This window comes from Pygocentrus nattereri, chromosome 2 (genome assembly GCF_015220715.1).
Source record: "Pygocentrus nattereri isolate fPygNat1 chromosome 2, fPygNat1.pri, whole genome shotgun sequence".
Taxonomy (NCBI): domain Eukaryota; kingdom Metazoa; phylum Chordata; class Actinopteri; order Characiformes; family Serrasalmidae; genus Pygocentrus; species Pygocentrus nattereri.
The window spans coordinates 38,990,431-39,015,676 of NC_051212.1; the positions used below are offsets into that span (position 1 = coordinate 38,990,431).

At 38.9% G+C, this 25,246-nt stretch overlaps 1 protein-coding gene across 1 annotated transcript in view; it reads right to left on the reverse strand.

Annotated features, from left to right (window-relative positions):
* b4galt2 (UDP-Gal:betaGlcNAc beta 1,4- galactosyltransferase, polypeptide 2) overlaps positions 1-25,033 on the reverse strand; it is a 173,820-nt gene extending 148,787 nt beyond the window's left edge. The window contains exons 1-2 of the mRNA XM_017702703.2: positions 24,525-25,033; positions 2,238-2,688 (exon numbers count right to left, since the gene is read on the reverse strand). Coding sequence (XP_017558192.1) covers positions 2,238-2,574 — 337 coding nt within the window. The 5' untranslated portion in view covers positions 2,575-2,688; positions 24,525-25,033. The remainder of the gene's footprint in view (positions 1-2,237; positions 2,689-24,524) is intronic.
* Between the last annotated feature and the right edge of the window lie 213 nt (positions 25,034-25,246).

The window sequence follows — 25,246 nt, forward strand, 5'->3', positions numbered from 1 at the left end:
GTATACTACAACTTCTACTTAGCTGTGCTTTTATTATGTGTTATTTGACAAAGTACCACAAACACACTGTGTGCAAGCTGAAGCTTTATCTTTATCAAACAAAAGAACATAATGAAAACACAGTTCAGTAGATGTTGTGGTTGTAGTTATATTGTCATCTTTAATTAAAACCAGGTAAAGATAAACAACGAACCTGGTTTAACTCCCTACCACAGTTATTTCCCACAGCACAGGCCTACATGTTAGTATATACAAGTGGTATATTTTAAGGCAGCTGTACAAAGTCTAGGACTGAACAGTTTTAGGCAGTGTCTACACCAGAATCACCCAGCCAAAGCCTGACCCTTGCAGATTATATCCGGCCAAGGCCATCAAACTTATGAGAAGGAGGACTGTCGCATGTAGGTGAGGCTTTGCAACACAGCAGGAGATTTCTGGAGAAGGTGAAGAGGTTCAGCGTCTAGGATTAAATACGTCACACTGAAGAAGATTGCTGACGCCAGATCTGTTATGCCTCTCCGCTCAGTCTAGAAAACAGAGCGGGACACCAGCTTTTAGACTAATTGGAGTCTGCAGAGAATCCATTACAACACGGAGAGGCATCGCAGTGGCTGCGCACACACACACACACACAGATTCTGCTTCTACCATTTTATCTCCTGTTCAGAGTGCGCTAATTAAGAGTTTCCAGGCATGAACACACCCCCCTCCCTTTGCTCTTCTTACTCGCATTCCCTCACGTAACTAGCCATTTGATCTGCTCTGCAAGCATTATTACAGTGTAGTTATGAAAGAGATTTTATTCTTATTGTTATAAAGACAAGGTTCCCCATTTTTAATACCCTGATCTGGCTCTTCTCTCACTGTATTTTAAACTTTCCCCTTTAGCCATCAATAAAGTGCTATGACACAGGGCATTCCCATAGCTGCCATTACAGACCTCGTGAATCGCAGCTTGTACCGCTTTCGCCCTCTTTTCCACTTCAGTGCTTAGTAAGAAGAAAGAAGCCCTGGGCCCTCCCTGGGTCAGGGTTTTGACTGTTTCAAGTTACAGACATGTGCCGCAAATAATTCAGCTGACTAGTAGAGATGTTAAAACATATTTTCAGGTTTCATTTTCAATTCTGAGGCCACAATTTTTCATAATGTCTTCAAAATCTCTTGATTCTACAAATCTCTAATTATGTACTACAAAGTTAGACAAAATATTTTATTTACTTCAACATAAGATTATAAAGTAGTGTGTTCTTCTGCTCAATAGTGACCATATAATGGTCTCTACAAATGGGCCATGTCAAAATAGTGATCTTATAGAAAAACAAAATTACTACAGAAGAGACCAATTACGCTAGAAAACTACAAAAGAGTGCAAATGAGCTTGTAAAAAACTCATAGTCTCCGCTTTCAACCTCCCAAGACTTAAATATTGGCATAACCATGTCACAAAAGCATATCTATATGCAAATTTGAATACAAATGAGATGTTTTGTTGATTTTCTAGGTGAAAATAAGTTAACAAAAGTTCTCTACAGTGAACTTAAATAACGAATTTTGTGCAAAAATTAAATTTAGTTTACCATATTGGAAAAAAAAAAACAAAAAAAACTTTATAACTTTTTGCACAGGCCACATTTTATCCCCATATGCACTACTGCAAATAAGCAGTAATTGTGCATTAAAATGTGCAGAAGTGTGTTCTCTGTAGATGTGTTCACTTATTTCTACCTAAATCATTGTAATTTCATTTGACCAGAAGCACCAACTTTTGCATATGACTGTACTGGCCATATCAAAATAGTGACCTTAAAGAAAACTAAAAAGAGAGTAAACAGACAAGAAAACTCAGCACTAAACTCACATAAAACCTTCTACAATCTCCATTTCTACCTCACAAAAATTAAATATCAACATAAATGCATCACAGAAACATAATTTAAATAAGTGCCAAACTCTGGGCAGTGATTTGGAAAGTCTGGCAGCATTACAACTACAACTAAGCCACTATTTCAACTGTTTCAAGCTTTGTGGTTTCCATGAAAGAAAGAAAGTGAGAGACCCTCAGAAAAGATTAAGGGGCGTATCTGCAATAGCATTTTAAATGTCTATACATTCTTTTTATCAATACTTATAAAAATCATCATACCTTTATGGACTAGATGGCTGCACCCAGCCTTGCATATGCTCAAAAAACAACATGCAAACCCAAAGCAAAAACAGCAAGAGAAAGCATTCCATACCAAGTCCAGGAGGCACCTCTGGGCATGGAGGAATGGGCTTAGGGGTGGGGTGTGTGCGGTTGGCCTCAGGCTTGGCGGTGGGCGAGAGCTGGTCAGCGGCAGCCAGGTAGCTAGCAAAGGTGGTGTTGGGTCTGCCGTTGGAGTAGTTGTAGTAGTAGTGGTGGGGCCCCCGGGAGACGTTGGCGCCGCGGCCGTTGTTGAAGCGGCTAAAGATGTCGAAGCGCTGGCTATACACATCAAAGTAGAGGATCATCATGATGAGGAAGTGCACCAGGCACAGCAGCAGCACGGCCTTGCAGATCCGCTCCAGCGTCCGGCCCAACATCAGCCGGCTCATGGTCGAGGCCACGCGGCTCCCGCCGCAAAGGGCATCCGGTCAGTGGCCCCTCCTCGCCTCACCCTGCCTCACCTCGCCACTGGACGATGCTGGACAGCAACTTGGAAAAATGTCCTGCCGGAGACAAAAGGAGGGGAATTCTGTAATATAAATCTGTACTGTTTGTAGTTCACAGCTATAAGAACAGGTCTCCAAGCACTTTGGAAAATTCTTGTGGAATGTAACCTGTGCTCACATTTATCAAATACCTCCACGTAGGACTTCTGATTTGAGATCACGTATCATCAGTTCATGTGATTTGATTCAGTTATGTAAAGGGCTAAACTGATCAGATATCATGCTTTTTCTAAGATCTTTGATAACATAGGCTCTGATCTTCATCGAACACATAATTACACAAGTTGTTTAACAAAGACATACAACATTTTACATATTGTCACTGCGCAAAGAAAAACATGCCTCTCCAAAATGTGATTAGGTGACTAACTTCAGAGGAGACTGTAAAAACATTTGTAAGTTTTTATGTAAGTTAATGTTAAGAGGTTTTATTCCAAGTGATTTTTGGTCCATTCATCATGAAACCACACAATGCAAACAACAGCTGCACTATTCAAATAATCAAGAACAATAAAAAACAAATAAAAGTGAATATAATTTTTTTTTTACATCAATGTTACATTGTTCAAATAGTTTAAATAATCAAGGTTACTAATACAAAAAAGTATAGGAGCCTCTACTATAGTTACCTAACTGGAGTCAGGTGTTCCATTGAACACTGTGAACTAACTTTTCAAACAAAATTCTACACATTTTGGTTACCATATGTGCTACATGTCTCATCAGTCCAACAGAGATTTGAGAAGACCTTGAAAAAAAGGTGCCGAAGCTCACAGGACTTGTACAGGTTACAAGAGCATTTGAAAAAGCTTTAGACTCCATCAACCCGCAGTCAGATGAAAGGAATTCTTTAGAAACAGAAGAAAATTCGCACCACAGCTACTCTCCCTTGGACAGAGCATCATAAAAGGATAAGTGAAAGTGCATATCATAACTCTCAAACAAGTGATAACGTCGGCATTCGCAATTCTATCATAAACACTGAATAAGAATGATAACGGGAGTTTAGCACAGAAGAAACCACCACACTTTTAAAAAATAAAATAAAATGCTCATTATCTGATACATTATAAAATTACTGGAGTTAGGCCTATACCATACAGAAGATAGAAAATGAACTTATCACAACCAACTCTGCAGTCTTTGTCTAAACTACTACTGATTTCCTGTATGCATTCTGGGACAGCCCTAAATACATAGCTAAGTTCTATGCTAAATGATGATTCTGGTTTTAAATTCTCAGCAGAAGCGTTTGGTGTTTGCAGGATTTACAGCTGGAAAAAATATATTCTCCAGGTTTGGTTCAAACTGGACACCGATTTAAAGACTTTGACATTGAATCACTACTGAATCATGTATTGCTTGAAACTATTGCCAGATTAAACAAAGCCAGAACTGAACTGTAGAAGGGATTATTTTTCTTTTTGAGTGATAGGACTGAAGTCCTCACATGAGATTAGTGAAAAATTGTAAATTGTGATCTGCCTCCCTTCTCTCACTCCCAATTTAGTTGCCTGCCTTGACTTATCCTTAGTGTTTGTGCATTGTTTGTTAGAAAATGTCAATAAAAACTACAACGGTAAAGAAGAAAATACAACAGAGTTCAAACAGAAGGAATTCAGTGTTCTATACAGGACCTTTCTTGACTTCAATCCCACTGAAATGTTGCAGATGCAGGCAGGTCAAGTAAGATTGAAAGAGTCCTAAACAAAGAGTTTTGTAAAATATTGTGTATTGTTTGTTAGACTGTCTATTAATTATTGTAATTCAGATGAACAGAAGCCATCGATTCATAAATCTAAGCAATTCCAAGGGGTCCAAAAATATTGTCTCATAACTGCACTGCTGATATCATAAATCACTTTTACAGACAAAGCATTGTTAAGTGCGTCTCAATATTGATGTTTTACACAATAAAGACAATTTTTTTTGGGGCAAATGTTGCTGAGGAAGAGTTACTGTAGCATAATTTGGTGTAGTGTTGTGATCTGTGCTGCAAGAGACCATTTCACACTTGCTAACCCTGTGTTACGGCGCAAGATCTACCTGATTACCCTGGACTCCTTCTGTCTTTGTGTCCTCTACTATTGGGTCTATCCCTGTCATTCTCTCAATGGCTGGTTGGATAGCAGCTAGCTAACTTCCACTACCTGGATTCTTGCCAACTCTGTCATGCAATTTATTGATTTTTAACTGACACATAGGTTACAGCAGACTTTCATTACATCAACACTTCCTTGCGCTGTCAGTTCAAAAGCCCCCATTTACCATGTAGCTCACATGAATTATTAGGCATCTGAACTCCACAGGAAATCAAATTATTACTGTCTTTCTCTGATTCACATCATTCTTGCTCTGAACATAACAAGACATGCTCCAAAACACATCTTCAGAGCCAAGTATGCCACAAACAAATACGTTGATTGCCGATTAAGTGCTTTTGCTCAGCAATTGTAAGAAAATAACTTTCTGTGGGCTCCGTGGAGTCTGCGTGAGGATCAACCAGAGCAGCCATCAAAGCCTCACCACAAGCAATTTCAGTGCTGATGGGTTTTTCCAATGAAGCAGACAGGACAAAGGACTGAGAACGAGTGGAAGAGCAAATGAATAAAACAGACAAGAGCCTGAACTCCCAGGCTTGGAGCCAATTTTTCTCCCTTTCCTCATCTTTCTAAGCATGACCGTGGGAGGAAACATCTCAGGGAAGGACTCCTGATTTCACACTTGGCTGCCTAGTGAGAGCTCCCTGGGGGGGAAGATAAGGTGCAGGGCTCCAGCCTGGCTACTCCATGTCTCTCCCAGAGACTGATCGCATGTGGGTGGATGACATGCCAAAGCATCATTGCTACCACGGGCTGTAAGAAGATTCCCAATGTCTATGGTCCCATCCTCTACAGGTACAGAATACCACTGCTTGGCAACACAGCCTGGTTTCAGCTCCTTCTGGGAATGCGTGTACATGCAGAAATGGCAGCTTGCGGCACAAGATCTCTAGCATTGCTTTTACCTGCCCCCATAATGAATCACAGACACAACCAAAAGAGGTAGAAATAGACAGATACCATTGCAGAACTGCAAGGAGAGACCAGAAAAGCATCTTTACTTAACATTAAATACATCAATCCACATTCGATAATATTTCTCAGCCATTTTTGTTACAAATGTCTAACAGTGCATTGTGTATTAATTTGGGATATGCCTTCTGACTAATTTAGATGTTTGTGTCTATAAGTGTTTATAAGTATATGAGTTAATGAACAGATGTTTGATTAATCTTGAGGAAGAAACAAAGCTATGAGCTAGATATTAACACACAATAAACAAACATGGTAAAGTGGTTTTCTGGTGGTAGCAGGCTAAAGCTCTGCCTTCTCAATCACATAGCTAGCTAACGTTAATGTTAAAGCACTTTTATAGTAAAACAAATTAAAATATACTTACATAAATCTTAAATATAAGCAAGATTGTTGCAGTTCTCAGTTATATTATTTTGTTCCTGACTTTATTTGAGAAATACTGGGTTATGCTAATAGCAGTTTTGCTATTAGAAAAAACTGGTGTACTCACATCCTAGGGCTGGCTTTTCTGAGCATATCTTGGACATCACCAGTACTGACCAAAACACTGACAAACTGCCTGTTTAATTATAAAGAGATCAAAATTAGTCCCATTTTGCGGTATTTAGCGCAACACAGTATGCAAAATATGGATGGATGTCCTTCGTACATACAAAAACTGTCACTAAAAAGCAAAATACGCATACAGAAAAAAGCACAAAAACAGTATACAAATATTGAATACACATCACATGTATTCGTAGTTTTTGATAGTATCTTTTAACGAAGCACAACTGGTTCTATTTTTCACTTTTTCAACTGGTCAGATCATGACATTGCTTATCATATTCATTTGTATTAATTTGTTTATTGCAGCAATACAAGAGTTCTAGCCTGTTAAGGTGTCACTGTGCATTGTGGACACCACACAGTTTTGATGATATGTTGCCCCTATTTATTTGGAGTGTGGAGTGTGAATTTGACAGTCATTTTACACATTGCTCCTTTAAAATGTAGCACATAGTTACAGCATCATGTTACCTTATGCATAAAATAATAGTCCCAAATTAAATATTTTAACTGAGAAAAAAAAAAAAAAAAGCACTGGTTTTGTATTGGTACTCAGTATCAGTCAGTACTAGGTTCAAGAATCGAAGGTGGTATCAAACCAAAAATGAAGATGTTGAGGCTGTGGCAAAAAGGGAAGTGGGGTGCATACAGAGTCATGGGATGAAAGACAGAGGAGAAAGAAGGGAAGAGGTGGCAAACCAGCAGTGAAGGCAGGAGAGCGCTGTGTTCCAGGCCAAGTCAAACCCAATTCCTGTTGGAATCATGCACTTAACTTATGACAAACGTCAAACTTCTTTCTTTGATCAGTTTAAGCTGTTTAAAATGCAAAAATTCTAGGCAGCAGGCAATGTTCCCTTGTGGTGCACTAGGGTAGGTGAAAGCAGAGGCACATACACAGTCCTCCTCTCAGAGCAGCAAACTATCTAAACTGAGGCCTGAAGGCAAAATATGACCTGTTGAGACTTCTTGTTTGGCCTGCCAGACCATATCTACAATCATAACAACTTGAATTTTATTCAGCCAGCCCATTCTGAGCAAACTTCACAGATTTTGTTACTTCATGGCCTCTGACTCAACTTTTGGCCCAGCTGGGTTAAAACTTTTAGAAACCTCTGCTCCAAAGCATCAATACAAAACAACTTCATAGCAAAGGGCTAAACTCCAAGCTCTGTCAGTCGATACTCGCTCAGTTGTCAAACAAAAATCACATTCTGAATAAAGTTTCCACGTATTGCCTTGGTTACTCATGAAGCACTTGTTTCTCAAGTCGCTATGTGCTGGAGAGGACTTGTGAAAGAGACGAGTGGAAAGAGAGAACTGGCTCAAAGAGCATTTTGTATGTTCAAGTCCCAGTACTAATACTGGTGAAATATTCATCAGAGCTGCAAGGACCTTGTGGAAAAAGGCCCCTGGCAAGAGCTTGAGCAAAAAAGCTGTTTGTTCTCCTTGCTATTATAACCACATTGAGAGCGCCAATGTTATTTAGACCATCAAGGTGCAAACAACCACAATCTTTTAGTATATGGGGCTTATTTTGTCCTATGGAAGCCTAAGGTAAGTTACGCCAACAGAGTATCCACTGTTTGCTGCAGCAAGTTGTAGTAACAAGTGTTTTTCTGATTTAATTGTATGCCCAAATAAATTATTCTCTCAGACAATTGGAAAGCATGTCATGTGAAAAGTATTCCCAAATCAGAGGTAATTAGCCAACTACTGAAGTTATCTACGCATTTTTACAAAGACACTGAATAATAACCTTGATTTACATTAGTAACCATATAAAGCCCTTGCAAGTAATGAACTCTGACTATTTTAATAATATGAGCCCATTCACACACAGTTAACAAAAGAACATACACTGGCACCAAGTCAACTTCAGACATACCCGCAGCAGAATGGCACAGAAATAGAAGCATAACTAATGAATATTTTACATGGAACCTATGACAAACTAATGGATGCAAAGAAAAGAGGGTTTCAAATTTATGAAGGCAAGTGCGCCAAATGAACTGGCAACACAACCAACACAGCATGCTCAAATTTTAATAATGCACAGACTTTGCTGTGATGCTGTCGCAATCCATTATTAATTGGATCTTAAGACCAGCATTCACTTAATCTCCAAAATGATTGCCTTTTGGAAGAGAACAGAAATGTGTTAAGAAGCCAGCTAACCTGCTTGACCAAAAGCTGCAGGTTCAGTCAGGTATACTACCATAGCATACATGGCCAAAAGTATGTGGACACCTGACCATCACATCTATATGAACTTATTGGATATCCCATTCCAAAACCATTGGCATTAATATGAAGTTGGCCCCCAACATCAGCCTCCACTTTCCTGAGAGAGCTTTCAACAAGATCTTGGAGTGTGTCTTTTTAAATTGGTGCCCAGTCAGTGAAAAGAGTATTTATGAAGTCAGGGACTAACGTTGAATGAGGAGGCCTGGCCTGAAATTCATATCCACTTCATTCCAAAGGTGCTCAGTGAGGTTTAGAGCAGGGCTCAGTGCAGGCCACCAGACTTCCTCCACACCAATCTCATCCAACCTTTCCCAAACTGTTTAAAGTACGTCATGACATATAGCATCAACAGTACTATTTTTTTAAACTAGGGAGCCTTGCTCAAGTCCTGAAAAACAGCCTCAGACCATTATCCCTTCTCAATCATACTATCCTTGTTGGAACTCTGTAGTGAGTGATGCAACAGGGGATTTTTACACACTATACACTCAAGCACTTGGTAGGCCTGCTTTGTGAGTTTGCATTGTGTACTCCTTCCTGGCTGAGCTATTGTTGCTCCTAGATACTTCCATTTAATAACAATAACACTTACACCCAGCACATCACTGGGGTCCAGCTCCCAAATCTGAAAAACAAAGTTTGTAACATTGCAATGAAATTATTTCATTCACTATGTTTACAGGCACACAACAGCCAGACTAATATATGAGGCGTAAAACTGGACCAAACCAAAAATAAAAACCTTATCTATATATATATATATATATATATATATATATATATATATATATATATATATATATATATATATATATATATATATATATATATATATATATATATATATACACACATATAAAAACTATATCTCATTACTTGCAGGCCAGTATAGTCTGACTTTATAATAACCCTCTCCCTCTATTACTCACTTCAGTTCATACCTATGGGAGTTTTCCACTGTTTAATATTTATTTTTTTGACCAAGGATTTATGTAATGAATGATTATTTTCACAAAATGTTTAATATTAAGGGCCTCAGATGTCTTAAGGACATCTCTTAACGCAGCACATTCACTTTGTCACTTGCACTTTTGTCACTTTGTCACTTGTTTTTGTGTAAAAAGGCTGTCAATACAGGAGATACTAAAGAAAGTGTGGTCTTAAAATCTCCTTGTGAAAGTCAGTGGAATGATTAAAGTGTTGACATGTCCAAATATATCTTCAACAGTCCGGCCAACAATATTCATTTTGTGTGGGTTGGAGGATGTATGCACCCAGCTTAAAATGAGTTAACTAAGTCACTTATAAATTCCTAGGGTTTTGATTTTTAGGAGTCATTTTGTGATAGCACTGGTGAGGCAGGCACTGAAAAAGCTCTGTCCACTGAAAGTTCCAGTAATGTTTGGAAGTCCTTTGGCCCCCTAACAACTTGTGGTTATATAGGTGGTGTTTGATTGTTTCGGAGATATTCTGACTGGAAGTCCCAAGCTGTGATCCTTAAAGATTGATTGACAACTTTAACCATCCTCCTCACTGTGCATGAGGTCAGTACTGAACTGTGTCCTTTTCCCAGGAGGTTATTAAAATCTCCAGTTGTTTTAAACCTCTTAAGTACTGACCTGATAGTGGAAATGAGCCTTTTTTTTTTTAACTGTTTCGTTTGTAGCCCTTTCCAGGTTTGTGCAGCAAAACAACCCTTTGTCATATTTCATTGCTGTATTCTCTGGTCTTTCTCATAGTGACGGATGACTGAGGAAATTTCATTTTCATTTTATATACACTGTATTTCCCAGTGAATCAAGAGCTTATTTAAGTATATATTTTAAGTGTTCGTAATCGCTCATGTGAACTTAAAAACATGAATAGGAATATACATTAGTTAGCTTTAACTCAATAACTTGTAGAATTTTTTTCTTTCAACCATTACACCTTAAATAAAAAGGTAAATTTTTTTTCTAATACATTGCTAATTTTTTTTTTTTTTTTTTTTACAGTTGCCAGGATTGCTAATGTTAGTGAGGGCACTACTTATATATACACATACACATACATATATACATATGTATGTATATATGTGCTGGACTGAAGAAATAAAATCCTTCCTGTCCTGAAATGACACTTAAGTGAAGTGCCTCAGTTCTAAATAGCTCATTTTAAAGCTTACTAGTTTTTGAATGAAGAAATTATTAGTTTATTGGTTAGAGAAGGTACTGGCTTATAATCAAGGTTTCAATATTATGCCAGCAATAATTCATAAAAATAATTACTGAAAAAAATATATTGGGGGAAAAAAAAAAAAAAAAAAAAAAAAACACATGCATGAACAACATAACATTCTGGCAAACATACTGAATAAATGTCTGCTTTGCTTCAAAGTGAAACAACAACTATTAACAGTCAAAATACTCCTGCACACAAGGGGCTCATAGGAATGGTAGGGGCTCATTCGTGTAGTGGTTAACACCTTTGCCTTCTACACTGTAGACTGGGGTTCAATCCCCGACCAGGGCAAGCCCCCTACACTATACCAATAAGGGTCCTTGGGCAAGACTCCTAACACCACCTTGGCCCACCTGTGTAAAAACAATCAAATTGTAAGTCGCTCTGGATAAGAGCGTCAGCCAAATGCCGTAAATGTAAATGGTGCCAAATGTTATAATGATCACATATTTAAAGAAACGCTGTAAAAATACCTCAATAACAGCAACACACAAGCATAGTCAGCATCATCTTCGCCACTTTCTTCCACAGTACTCTACTGCAGGCCAAGAACAAACAACACTATGTTCCACCATGTCCAATATTCCACAGGAAAATACTCAGAGATTTGGGTAATGAACCTCCCCCCACCTCAGAAGCCTGCCAGTCAATCTCAGCCCAACAATAATTCAACTAGACCTTAATGGCCAAAACCCACTGAAGAGTCAGTCATCGATCATCTGTCGACAACTACCATACTGCTCTGATTGCACCTACCCCTGGAGTCTGAGTGAGTGCAACCTCTGATGTACTGGTAGACTGAGTTTGTGGAGAACAATCCAACTTACGAAGAAGAGAGAGGTTCAAAATCCGACTATGTTTTTTCTTTGAAAGCAGGCAAGAATTTTTTTTGAGATGTTGCCATGTAGCAGAGTAGTGAAAGGGTTTCAACAGAACATGGTTTGAGCTGTACACTAAAAACCCACACCACTATAGACTGCAGGAAGAGAATTACAATAAGCAGCAGGTCCTTACAGCAAAAAAACATGCTCAGTAATCAGGTTCAAATGTGCTCATTTCAACATGAAGCATATCACTCTGTGGATTCTTGCCTGCTCATATTTATTTTATGCAGAGAACATTTTCTATATCCTGAATTCAAGGCTTTCCTCCAAGCCCAGAAGGCTGTATATATACTGGAGGCTTTTCCCGCTCTGGTCTCACTCCAGGGCTAAAAAACCCCACAGCCAGCTCCTCCTGCCCTCATACAAAATACATGAAAACAGGCTCGGTTCGACAGCAAGCTTCACCAACTCCCACCCTTCTCCAACCCTTGGGTTTCTCCTCATCTGCTCTGACTTCAAACATCTCCTTAGCTCCAATCCATGGCATTTGACTCTGCCACATTCGTGTGGAACCAAGATGAAAAAATACAACATCACAACTCATGTTAGTATGTACCAAGACATTTAGTTCTCTGGAGGTTTGAACAAACTGAAGCAAGTTGTGTCATTGTTTTGCTATATGTTGTCGACCAGAGGAGGATGGGTTCCCTTTCTGACTCTTCCGTTCCTCTAGCTTTTGGAGAGATTCTTTTTGCCACCGTCACACTTTGCTTGCTTATTTTGGGGCTTAGACCCAGATTTTCTCTAAAGCTGTGACAACACCCACTCTAAAAAGCACTATACAAATGAATCTTGAAAATGAACTGAATATGAAAAACTGTGGGCCAAAAGTCTTTTGCCACACTTTCAGGAGCAAACAGCAGATCCTGGGTATTCTGGGTAACTTGTGATGGCTGGTTTTGCAGGTCATTTTCTCCACCTTAGAAAACTAGCAGTAAATTTGTGGCAGAGCTGAGAGATTAACAACAATGCCTTAGGGTGAGATCTGTGCTGTACAGAGTTACCTGTAAATGAGTCCGACCAAACACTGACTTGATGTGCATGTAGCAATACAGCCAGAACTACTAAACAGATAACCTGGTACACTCGGCATTCATGCCACAATTTAGAAAAATAAATTTGCCAGTCTTCCAGGCAAAAAACCCTATAAACAATACCTGACCCTGAATACTGTTTATTATTCATCAGCCACACAAGCCACCAACGCAAGGATGGACTAAAATTTGATGAGGAAAATAACTTCATTTATTAAGACTGGATAAAGGTTCAACTGTCTCACTGCGTCTTTCAAACGTAGCTGGTGGTCCTCTGTGCAGTTTGTAGTCCTACCTGCAGCCTAAGCAAATAAAACAGAAGGCTCCAGACTAACACCATCCTGTTATAGCAGGGATACCAAAAAATGTATAAAAAGAGTGAATTGCTATGAGATTTTTCCCTTTTGTGAATCTGTATTATAGTGGCTTAATGTAAGGGAGAAATGTAATATAAACAAAGCATTTTAAACCTTTAAATGGACAGTTTTTACTTTGGGACAGCTGGCAAAGGTTTTCAGGGCAGTTCTGAAAAGGCTCGTCTGGAGCCCTGAGAACGTTAATTTCAGGTGGATGCAGCTGCATGAAGGCACACTTTGTAGTGCACTTCCGCTCATAAGTACATCTGGCCCTGATTTTTTTTTGTTTTGTTTAACTTTTAGAAAAGGAAGGAATACAAGAAAATAAATAAAACAAATCACTGATAAAAACAAATAAATAATAAAATAAGATAATATTAAAGGCAAATACATCTAACGCCCAATCAGCTTGTATGGAGTTTATACAGTTACAACACATTAGTCAGTGTTGTTTTAAAGCTCTCTTGGTCTTTTTAAGATACATGTAGTTAGAGATGGAGGGTTCATGGAGGGATCGACTATGAATCTGTGTCAGCCAAATTTCAGCCTAAATATGCGATCCATGATCTAATCAGAGACATAAAAACATGAGCCATATTTCACCTGAGACACCAGAATGTAACTGCAGCATTATTTAAAGTGAAGTGGAAAAGCAGCTCGTCAAAGCCCGAAATTAAAAATAAATCACAGAACTGTAAAAGCAATGATGTATCAGCCCTTTTGGCACTTTCAGTACATTTGAAAACCCATCCATCAAGCAGGAGGACTGTTTTGTCCAGTTAGCTGTGTTGGCTGCATGGGCTCCTGTTATTTCAAAGGTTACTATGGTTAGCATGAGGCACCAGTATGTAACTGCTGCACCACTTAAGCCGACAGCTATTTAAAAAGTTGAAGGCATGAAAAGGAACTAAAAGGGAATGGTTGTTTCTGCTTGACAGGTGGGTAACATGAACTTCTTTTTGCTGTTTCACAGAATCAATAGATCAGTTTTGTTTTGTTTTGTCCCCTTTGCTAATGTTTGTGGTTAGCTTTGCTGTAGTAATTGTAGTGACAGGTTGCTAAAGCCACAGCCTCGCTACCTAACATTAGTTACATCACTTCCCATGTTGCTATTCGCTCTAACGCTATATCACAGCATTTGCTCGCACAATGTTTACAAAAGGTTTTATGGTCACAAAAAAATTAATAAAAAATAAATTAAATTAAAAAATTTTAAAAATAGCACTGAAGCGAGAGGTGTATTTGTTCTGCTGTTGAGAATGGCTTCTGTGCCTTTAAATTTGCCATCCAGCCCAATTGGTATTGGCCATCAGCCGATCATGCTGAACGGCAATTAGTGATCAGTCCATCTCCATACCATATGTATGGTTCTAGCAGTATTGACTATAGCCACAACATACTCAGGAAAGCATATCATTTATTAAACAGATCACATCACCCACCCCTACATGAAGCAACAGCTCCTTGGAGAGAAAAATTAATTAAGACTAAATGCACTGTCCAATAAAACTCTGACTTTGAGGCCCACACCCCTCCAAGAGCATCTTTAAAGAGCTTGTCACCTAGCTTTAAAACAGATCTGCCATGCTCGTATCAGAGACTCCACCAACGCCACTAGCTCTATTATATGCTCAGTGGGGAGTGTAAAAATTAATGAGGAGGGCTGATTTGATTTCCCTCTGATGCTTTTCAGATGCCACTCGGTCTGTTACAGAGTCTGGTCCCAGGCTTATCATTGGAGCAGTTAGGGTTACGTCGCTTAAATTACTCATGTCAGATTACAAGAGGCATGTGACATATAGCACTACACTTAAAGAGACAGATAATTGCTATCTAAGGAACAGGAACTGAAAGGGTGGTGCAAGCAACAGAAGCACATATGCTAATTTAACAGTTAAAGTTAAATTAACAAGCCTATAAGGTTCAACCTGCTTCACCGCCATCCACTTCTGACTGAGCCAATACTGTGACTATGTATATGAGAGATCACAGATGGAGAGGCCTAAAGCCAACTTCTGATCCTCACTGAATTTACCCTCAAAGTCAGCCCTGCAGAGAATTCCCACACATTGTTAAGATTTTTTTTATTTTTTTACATAGCCTTAAACACCTTGGAACCACCGGTGGTTCCAAAATGCACTTCATCATTTACTTCATAACTTTCATATTTCATAAGCTACATTCAAAAAGTGGGTGTCGTATGAGGCTGTAACTTCTTTCCAGTCAAATAAATGGGTCAAGTAATTTTAAACTCTTATAATAGAAGAAGCTGAACTCACAATTTTTGTCTACTGAAAGTCGACCCATATTTCCACAAATCTGGGCTATAAACTATAAACAGATGGTGCCTCTTCAGTGATCTGCTCTGCAAAAGTTATTTTTATAAAACAATACAAAGAGTGTCTAAGATTTTTGGCTTTCAGCAGTAAACTGCAAACATATAGCAATATGTGTGTGATCATAAAACACATTTTCTGTTAATTGAAGCGAGCTTTTATAAAGTAATTAAATAAATAAAAATATGCATTTATTTCATGAAGTTACTGAATAATTTGCCTTACGATTTGGTCATGTAAATTCAGATGGAAAAAACAAAATATACCTGGAGAATAAAAGGTTTTTAAAGGGTTCAACTTTTTGATTTAGAGTTTAGAGTCGTTTTTACGCAACTCAACAAATAAGAAGAATCACAAACACTGCACTGTTTAGGAGCACATGTAAACATATGCTTGTTTACAGTCAGCCTATTCAAATAACTGTGTTCGAATAATTTATGAATTTATTATATATAAATATAATTTACGATTATCTAAATCATCGCATTACTTAAACTCAATCAATAAACACTCTTATCAATAAACATCCACAACAGGTCCAAGGCTATACTGAAATCTGAGATTTTTTGCATTTAAACCTGGAAACAAAACAGGCAGTTTTAGAATTTGACACTAAGATTACAATTATGATAGAAGTTTGCGATTACAAACTTCTATGGCAAATTCCAATTCTAATTTCACTACAAACTGGGCAAAAGATGAAACTGTTTGTTTTTAAATCCAAAGCTCACACTTGTGTGGTTTAAATGAAAACATGAACTCGACCAGCAAATCTCCAGCATTTTAATTGACCAAACTTGCAATGGAAGCAACAGATCTACCATATAAAACATAATAAATGGGCCAATTACCAATTTGGTATTCTAAGCAAACATCTGCCAATTCCAACTGTGTGTACCAAAAGAAATGTACAATGAGGAAGAACTCTTCAAGATTCTGCACTCTGTCCAGGTCACTGATTGTGTGGCCATGTTGAGAGCTTTATATAATATAAAAAGGTCAGATTTTTTTTCTGAGTCTTATCTCTTCCTTTGAAGCACATGTTCAGACAATTCTCAGGAGCATTCAGTCTACTCATCAGAGGCTTTTGCACAAACCTGTGGAGTTGTTATGCCAGCTTGAGTGCACACAGTCATTAAAGCAACAGATTGATATACAATAAATACTAAGAAATTCTGAAACTCATGTTAAATTTCAAAGATTCTATTTTTCACTCAAATTATGTTGATCATGAAATTTCTAATGAAAAGCTTTATATTAAGTTACAATATGAAGCATAATAGAAGCATTTTCACTACAGTATCAGACTTTTTAATCCTGCTGTACGTGTAACTGCATCCAGACTTGGTTTTTAACAGAATACATGTGACGCTGTCATGTAATCAGGACACAAAGAAAGGTAAATGTAATCCGTTACAGAAAAGGCAGATTATACATGCATGGCAGCACTAGGGTGATTACTAACAGGATTACATTAAAACATGAATTTTCAAAACCAACACAACACTTTTAGCTTCTGAATGAGGTGGTGACAATATGCACTATACGTCACTATAATGAAAAGAAAGGTTTCAAGGCACAAACACAGCAAAATCAGAATAAAAAAATAATAATAAAAATAAAAAGATAATAAGATGTCAGCTTTAATATATCATTTTGTTTTGTAAAATAGTTTTGTACAGGCCTTATTTAAAGAGGTCTTATGGAAATTGTTTTTTCTTTTTGCTCTACTTTATTTTATGACTTTTATAAGATAAGTAATTCAAAATAATGGAATGTTGTCAAGTTTCATTACTTGAATATAATCCTTTTGATGAGGTTTCAGAAGGTTTCACATTTTTAACTGATAATTCAGAACCTGTACAGTAACTAACCCTCCCAACCTTCACTACACCTAATGCTAAAAAACAAAATCAAGCACACTGATGATTAAATTGGCATATCGTCACTGATGCGCAAAAATCTCCACATTAATCTCTTATTTTACATAAATCTCATTTACAAATGAATAACGCTGTTTTCTTGTCCTGTAACTTTACCACTTTGGACGTACAGGGTTTTGTTCACAGCGTCAAATCAGGTCCTCTGTTGCCTTTTCCCAAAATCCCTGTTCACCCTGCATTATTAAGCGGAATGCCTATGGTAAGAGAAATGACCTGGAAAATAAAAATACTCACTGAGTGTTTTAAGAAAAATGCTTTACAAAAATGCTGCTGAAAGCAAAACTTTGTCCACAAATATTTCACAGCCGGTTTCTCCACTTACCCACCTCATATACCACAGGTAAAGGAGAGCCTCAGTCTATAATGTCATTAGCATGTGTGAAATGCTATCCTTATGAAAAATGCCATCATGCAACTTGGTTGATTGTCAGTTATGCTATTAGTAACACTCAACCACCAATTGAGCTATTCCTTTAATACAAATAAGCAAGCTCATTTCAACCATTTAATAAGAATGTAAGTGATTAGTTAACCATTAAATATAGTTGCTCTTCAAGTCTTAAGCGTGAAATGAAAAACTGAACTGGTTAGCCTGATACCACAGACCAGCATGAAGCTGAGGAGCCAGCTGCGGGTCAATGCCACAGCTTGTTAGAGCACTAGGAGACTGCAGACTAGCTAAGCAGTCGTGGCAGCAGGTGAGGAGAAGAGAGGCTAGTGTCACTGGCCCCTGACTGTCACCTCATTACAGGGGCACCAGCCTTGCACAGGAGCACCACTGCTCATCTCACGCTGGCACACATCCCACACACACTCTCACACAAACACACACCTGCTAGCGCTTCTGACCCCACACCTATCCAGCACAAGCTAAAAGTCTACAAACAGTGACCTGAAGGTCACCCAAACATTGAAAAAGAGGAGATTAGATTAAAATGATCATCATACATAAAAAAATAAAAATATGTCTCAGTTTGGTGGAATTCATCTTTTTTACCCTTTTTGTTCTTTCTTCTATAGCTACAACACCCAGCTTACATTATGAAAACACATCATACAAACATTGGGAAACCCCACCCACAGCATATTTCTAACTGCTAGCATAGCCATTGACACAAAGTATATCAGTATCAAAATTAAAATGGAAAGGTTATATTTGAAACGGCTTTATTATTTGTTTGCTTTTAAGTTTCCCACTCATCTATGCAAAGTTCTGCTCAAAATGAAAATCCAATATTGTGATTTTAATTTGCTATTTGGTGCACCATTATTGACATTTCATTCACAGAAAGATTTAGATGCCTTTTAAGTAGCTTTATTTTCATTTTCACAGCCTTCTGAACTGGTCAACCATCCCATCAGGGCCAAGAGAACAGCCAGTGGAAAAGGCATTATACGAAAACTAGCTGGCCTAAGAGTTTATAGCTGCTCTTACGTAGCAGCCGAGGTAAAGCGAATATGGCAACTTGTCATGCTTGTCATGCATGAGACTGTGTTTAATCAAAGTTTACTGTTTTATCAGTCTAGTTGATAAAAGCAAGACTGAACTTGCTCACATGCTTCAGTTTATACATTAGCTTACATTAACCAGCCCAAAACGCTGCCAGCCCACTGGGAATTCCCCCACTCTCCGAATTCCCCGCATATTTTGACTAGACTGCCACTTTAAACGCATTAAACAGAATTCAAGAGAAAGTCTGGCAAAAAAAAAATGGAATGAAATATTACATTGAAGAAAAAAAAAAAAGTAGTAGCAACCATCTTAAAACCTGAAAAACAAAATAACCAAGTCTATTTTTGAGATTAACAACTCAACGTTCAAAGCAACTATGAGATGATTTAGACAAGCATTTTTCACCATGCTAATTGATGGCCTATGAGCTTTCACTGCTTGCTAGCTACAGCAGCCACAGCAGTTCTTGTTTAAAATTAAAGGCGCAATCATACATGGACACCAAACATGTCTTTGTTGAATTCCTTGAACATGCACCGGTCCTGACCCAACTTAATCTGCAACGTATTTTGAAGTAACCCTTTCAATCTGTGGAAAGAAGAGAGAAGAACGGTGCACTGTTATCTTCCAGACCACACAGGCATCCACACCAGGAATTCAATCCACTTAAAACTGACTATAATTTGGTATTCACAACAAAAACATCATATTTAATTGGAATCATGTCAAAAAAGAAACTGGAGTGCTAACTATGGCTGGGGTCACATTAACTAGCCAGAAGCTGAATACCAGCAACAAATATGAAATTGAGCTAGAAGGTAGTCGGTTTAGCTTGAATATTGACGTCTGGCAAAAGAAAATATGAGACAGACCCAACCAAATCAAAACTATTGGCAGGTCTGTGTCTTCCAGCCTGACAAACTACTTGGCCATATTATGGTATCTTATACAGTTTATGGTGCAATTTTTCTTGCTTATACCTTTGTAATGTTTGCCTTCAGACTGGCCACAACTCAAGCTGAGCCTCACACGACACTCTGGCACAGTTCATAAAAAAGCTTTTTGTTTCATGATTCTGTAAAACAAACAGCTTTTAGTCAAATCATCGTTCTGTCTGTGAGAGAGGAAAAAAGCACTTGGGGCCAGCTGCATCAAGCCACTTAGCATTGAAAAAAAAAAACAGCCCGGGGACTAAAAAAAACAAAGAAAATCTCAACCCATCACAGGCTTGCCAACTAATTTTGCAATGACAAAACACTAGGCACATGCTTAATCCCAAAGAACTGTGAAAAATCTAATGAACCACTGACAAGTCAAAACCCATAGACTGACATGTCAGTCACGACACAACATCCCCAGCTGCACCGCATGCGCAGAAGTGCCAATCCAAACTTCTTTTCCTCAGCATAACTAAGGGCTTCGATTTTTGTCAGAACATCACCCTGTCTACTGGGCTTTGTTGTCTACATCATTGATTTTTGTTCACACACAAGAGGATCTCATAACTGAAGGCTCCTGCTCCTTATTTAGACCATATCCTAGATCCTAGAAGAAGATACAGGATATTTTGAATGTTGCTAAGGCACCAGTCGTCTAGGCATCTCAAAGTATCTGGAGGAGTACATTTTACATGATGCATGTAAATCATCTCTGTTAAAGCAATAGTAATAATAAAAGTCAGATAAGTTGGCCAGCTGAGGTTTCTGAAGGTATGTTTGTTTAGTTCTGCGAAAAATAAAATGTAGTTTTTCCTCTGATGCCAATTGTAGTTATTCAGCCAAAACTCGGTGTCTGCCATTTGCTTCTTTAGCTTTGTAACTAACAAAATGTGTAGACTGACTACAATTGGGATCAAATGAATACTGTACATTTTATTTTTTGCTGAAATGACACTAAGCTACTGTAAAGTTACTACTTGTGCTAATATTTAAAGCATATATCAGCATATTGTGCTACACTGCATTGTAGTTACACACACATACACCTTATAATTTGGCCACATTTAAGAAGTTTATGTACGCATGAGTCTACTCTTCAGAGTAATAGTGAGATTTCTGCTGTTAGCATACTGTCTTGGCAGCTAAGCGTGTGACTTGCAGTGTAGTGCAAATCTCTCATGAGTCTGACCTCTATCTTGTCATCATTTTGAGATTAGGCTATCTGCAGAGACACAGCAGGGTTTCTGTATGGTGCAAACAGGGATATTCAGCTATGAGGGACAGGCATGGAACAGAGATATGCCCAAATGGTTTGCTTTCAGTTGCTAGGCATGAATGCCAAGGCTCACAGGTGGTATTTTAAATTTATATTATAATCTCTTAAGTCAAAGGTTTAGGCTAATCTTCGCAAGAGTTTATACCCGATCTCCCTCAAGCATGAGCTGTTTGACAAATGTTAAAAGTTCAAGATACAGGCAGCAACCTTTTCAAAGTTTCTAAGAATATTAAAATGTAAACTATGCTTCAGACTATATCCATCCCCTCTGCCAGGCAGTGTTTAATCAAAATGTTAGTCAGGCAAGCAAACTGCTCAAACAGCATAACCTACTTCTACATGCTCAGCCCTTATTATCTTGAAGACTTGGAAAGAGGAGGTTTGTGGCTGGCCTCCAGGCCTGAAAGAGCCCCGCTCGGACAGAGCCATGGCCTGCCTCATTTCCAACTGCTCTGAGGGTCCAGAGCCAATAGCCGCAACCCTGCTGTAGCTGTAGTCTTCAGAACTACCACAGGCCCAGACTTCTGGGTAAACACAATTATCCCCTCTGCCACGGTTTAAACAGCCACACAACTTGAAAATTAGGTTATATCCCAGAACATCCTGCCTTGCATGAATGGGCGGAACATAGCTTAGGCTCATATCATAAACAGTGGTGGTGACTCCTGAACCTGAACCTAACTCCTAAACAAGGCAAAAAGATCTTCAGACAAAGCTACTTCACCAAACAAAGCCATCCACCTTTGTGTTTCAGGGTCTCACTGTTCCCATGACAACAAGTCCTAGCAATGAATGGGCCCATCCTTATATTTCACAGCTGTACAACCACAAATCCAGAGCTACAAGAAAAGAAAAAAAGCTTTTCTTTATACCCTGGGCCTGTTGTTACTTATACTACCGCAGAAAGATATGAGTGCAGCACGACATGTGCAAGGGTGGCTGCTACAGACAGCCTGTACACATTTGTTATTCACACATGCAGTGTTCGCCCAGTGGAACAGTACAACGAGTTTATAATGACAATTCTCACCCTTTGCAAACAAAGTCTACAGACATCCTTTTTCTGAACAGATAATCAAATCAGATACTTCATGTTACTCACTAAAATGAGAATAAAAAAAATAAAACTGCATGTTGCATTTGTTGATCTTTGGTTTTCTTTTTTTGTTTCATTTCATGTAATAATTCATCATCACACTGTGACACAGTGACACAAAAACTACAATGTACACTGTGAAGATGTGACTATGCATTGCATTATAGGCAGAATAGGCATTCTGTTTATTATGCTATCTAACGTAACACCAACCCAGCGTCAACAATAAACAACTTACTAGAACATGCACAGTTCATACATAGCGCTCCTCTAGCCTCGCTGCTCTAATCTCATTAGTAAAGTGTGCAACAACATGGATACAGTTTTGATTTTGCTTCCATTCAAATGTTGCTCAAAATATCACACCATGCCATGGCTGGCAGGTGGAAAAAAACAGGCTCAATGCCTATTCTCTAGATCCTGTGCCACTTCTGGGATGCTTCTTGAAAGAAATTCCGAGCTGGCTGTGTGAACCCTGAAACCTGCTGACATGGGTGGCAAAATAAAAAGCCAGATGTTCTGCATCACTTACTCCATGTGGTGGTAGTAAGTGTGAAACTGCCCTCATGCTTGTGCAGGCTTATATGTATTATGGCAATAAATAAAAATGAACCGAATAACAAAATTATTTACATTCATTTTCCAGTGACCATGAGCCATGTCCCACCAAAAACACTGCCTTTTAATATGAAAGGAACATAAAAGGTTTAGCAGTTGTGAGGGATCATTCAGCCTAAGAGAACTGCTGGAAAGAGCCCCTACTGTTATTTCAAATACCACAACATTCAGTACTAGACAAGCTACTTGAGAGCCTCTCGGGTGATCACTGATAGTCATTTTAGACGGATGAATGGCTAAGTGAAAGAATGAGTGAAACAAGATTTTGATGATGATGACGACAACAAACAAGAACCACTACAACAAAAGAGTATGAGACATGCTGAAAAGCAAGACAGTTCTGTTTCAACTTTCAACTCCTTCACCTTCTTCCGACTTCGGTTCCCTCCTCGTTGCTATGCAGCAGAGCCAATACCACAACAACATAAACACTATTGGGAAAACAGAGCCAATCAGTGTCCACAGGGAGACTGCAGAAGTTGGACAATGCGCTCAGTACAGAAAAACATCAACAGACACACCGTTACTCCCCATATAGTATTTTCTTCCAACTAACAGCTCAAGAAGAGGCCAAACACTAAGAAGGGTGAAAGAGAATTATAGCTGAGCGTTAGATATAAAATAGCACTGATTTCATAAGATGGGTGAACAGAATAAATGTGCTTTGTGTTAAAATGTTATTTGCCTCAAATAGCCCAATAATTGACTAACATTAAAACAGTGCAAGAATTACACTGAGCAAACTGTTCATCAATCAGTGAAATAATGTAAATCAATGTCACTTGTGTTCTTCTGTGACCTTTAAAGACAAGAAGAAAGTTAAGTGGTCAGTTTATTTTGGTATTTGGTTGGCTAGGACCCAACAGTTTCTGGTGTTTGTACACTTAAATTGTGATGCATTTCGGCAACCTGGTACTTGTTGTTTACTATTTGACAAATGCTGTATTTGGGTCTGAAATTGAGCGCGGTTACACATCTCACACAGAATAAGAACATATTTAAGTGCGTGTTCAGCTTTTTAAACAGACCACAACACTACATTTAACCGCCCACTTAAAAAAAAACATACTAATTTCATATGTTTTGTCATTAAAAATGTCCGCCATCTTCCCAAAGTTGACCAACCACGTCTGAAGCCACATTCTTCCACAGGGTGGGAATCGTGGGGGCACACTTCAGATTTTGAATGGGTGTAGTTTGGCGTGCGGCTACTTCGCGTGAACACTGGTTCTTTTCTAGTGTACTAATTTAGAGTACAAGTATGGAGTTCTAGATTTAAATCATTCATTCTGCCACCAGTGAATAAAGCAGGTCCTGTAGAGAGCACAGTCTAGGCTACAGTAGCACAGAATGTGAAGAAGAGTGAAGAAAGTCTCGCTGGTTCAATGAACACAACCCAAAAGGCCAGAGGTGAGGAAACTAACCCAAAGCTACAGAGCACAAAGCCACGCATGGCGCTGCAACTGTGACAAAGAATAGCAGCCCGAAGATGTATTGTGTGGTGCTGTTTGATGAATAACGTCCACAAGCAGAAACGTGTGCATGAGCGAATGGAGAACAGTTTCCTTGATGTCAAATTTCACGCCCGGTGCCTTTTTGGTCACATCAGTAGTTAAAGCTGGCTTTGTGATAATGCCCATCGCGTCTGTTATGATATGGAACAGCTATATCTCTCTACGCCTAAATCAAGATGGCAGGCTGTAAAGATAGCTTTAAATACACAGAAAACAAAGAGCAAGTGAAGTGGTCTGTTCGGAAAAAACACCAGGCTTGCATTCACCGCCGAAAACTGCAATGTTGATGTCTTACCTTAATGGCAAAGCAAGCCAGGGATCATCTTCTTCTAAGGATGCATTTCTTTGTTTATGCACTTCAGCCGCTGACTAGTAGAGCTGCCTGTTATTTGGGAAGTGTCACTTCAACAATAAGGGCTTCAGGGAGCAGAGAATTCTTAGGGAATAACTGCACATTATATGCAGGTTAAGAAAACGTTATCGTTGCCAGGCAGCCACCGTTATTTCCTTCTGATTCCAACGGCTGTTACTTCATCTTTCGTGGAGCAATACGCAAGACACGCAGGCGTGAAACGGTCTCCCCGGCTGACAGAAGATGTGGATTCCTCCATGTTACTCAGAGCAGCTCAGCGTGGTCCATATTCCGAGAATGAGTCAGGATCTCTGCCGTACATCTCCGTCTGCCCGTAATCGACCTCCTTTCTTTTTGCCTGGAGGATGGAGGCGCGAATGAAAAAGCACTGGAGCAGGTTTTTTCCTCAGCATCTAGTACGGAGAGTCGGAGGGCTCAAACGGCACTTCACTAGTCCACCACTAGAGGGAGCGTCAGACTGCTGTGGTCACTCAGCTGACCTGCTCACCTTTCCCTTCCTGACTACGATCCTCAGTCAGAGGGACTGGAAGGACAGTGCTTTGGCCTTTGGTTAAAATTGTAAGATCATGTTTCAAAATTCTCAGCAGCAAAATGTCATCCTTGCTAAAAACACATAGAAACCACTAAAGGTTCCTGGTGGTGTC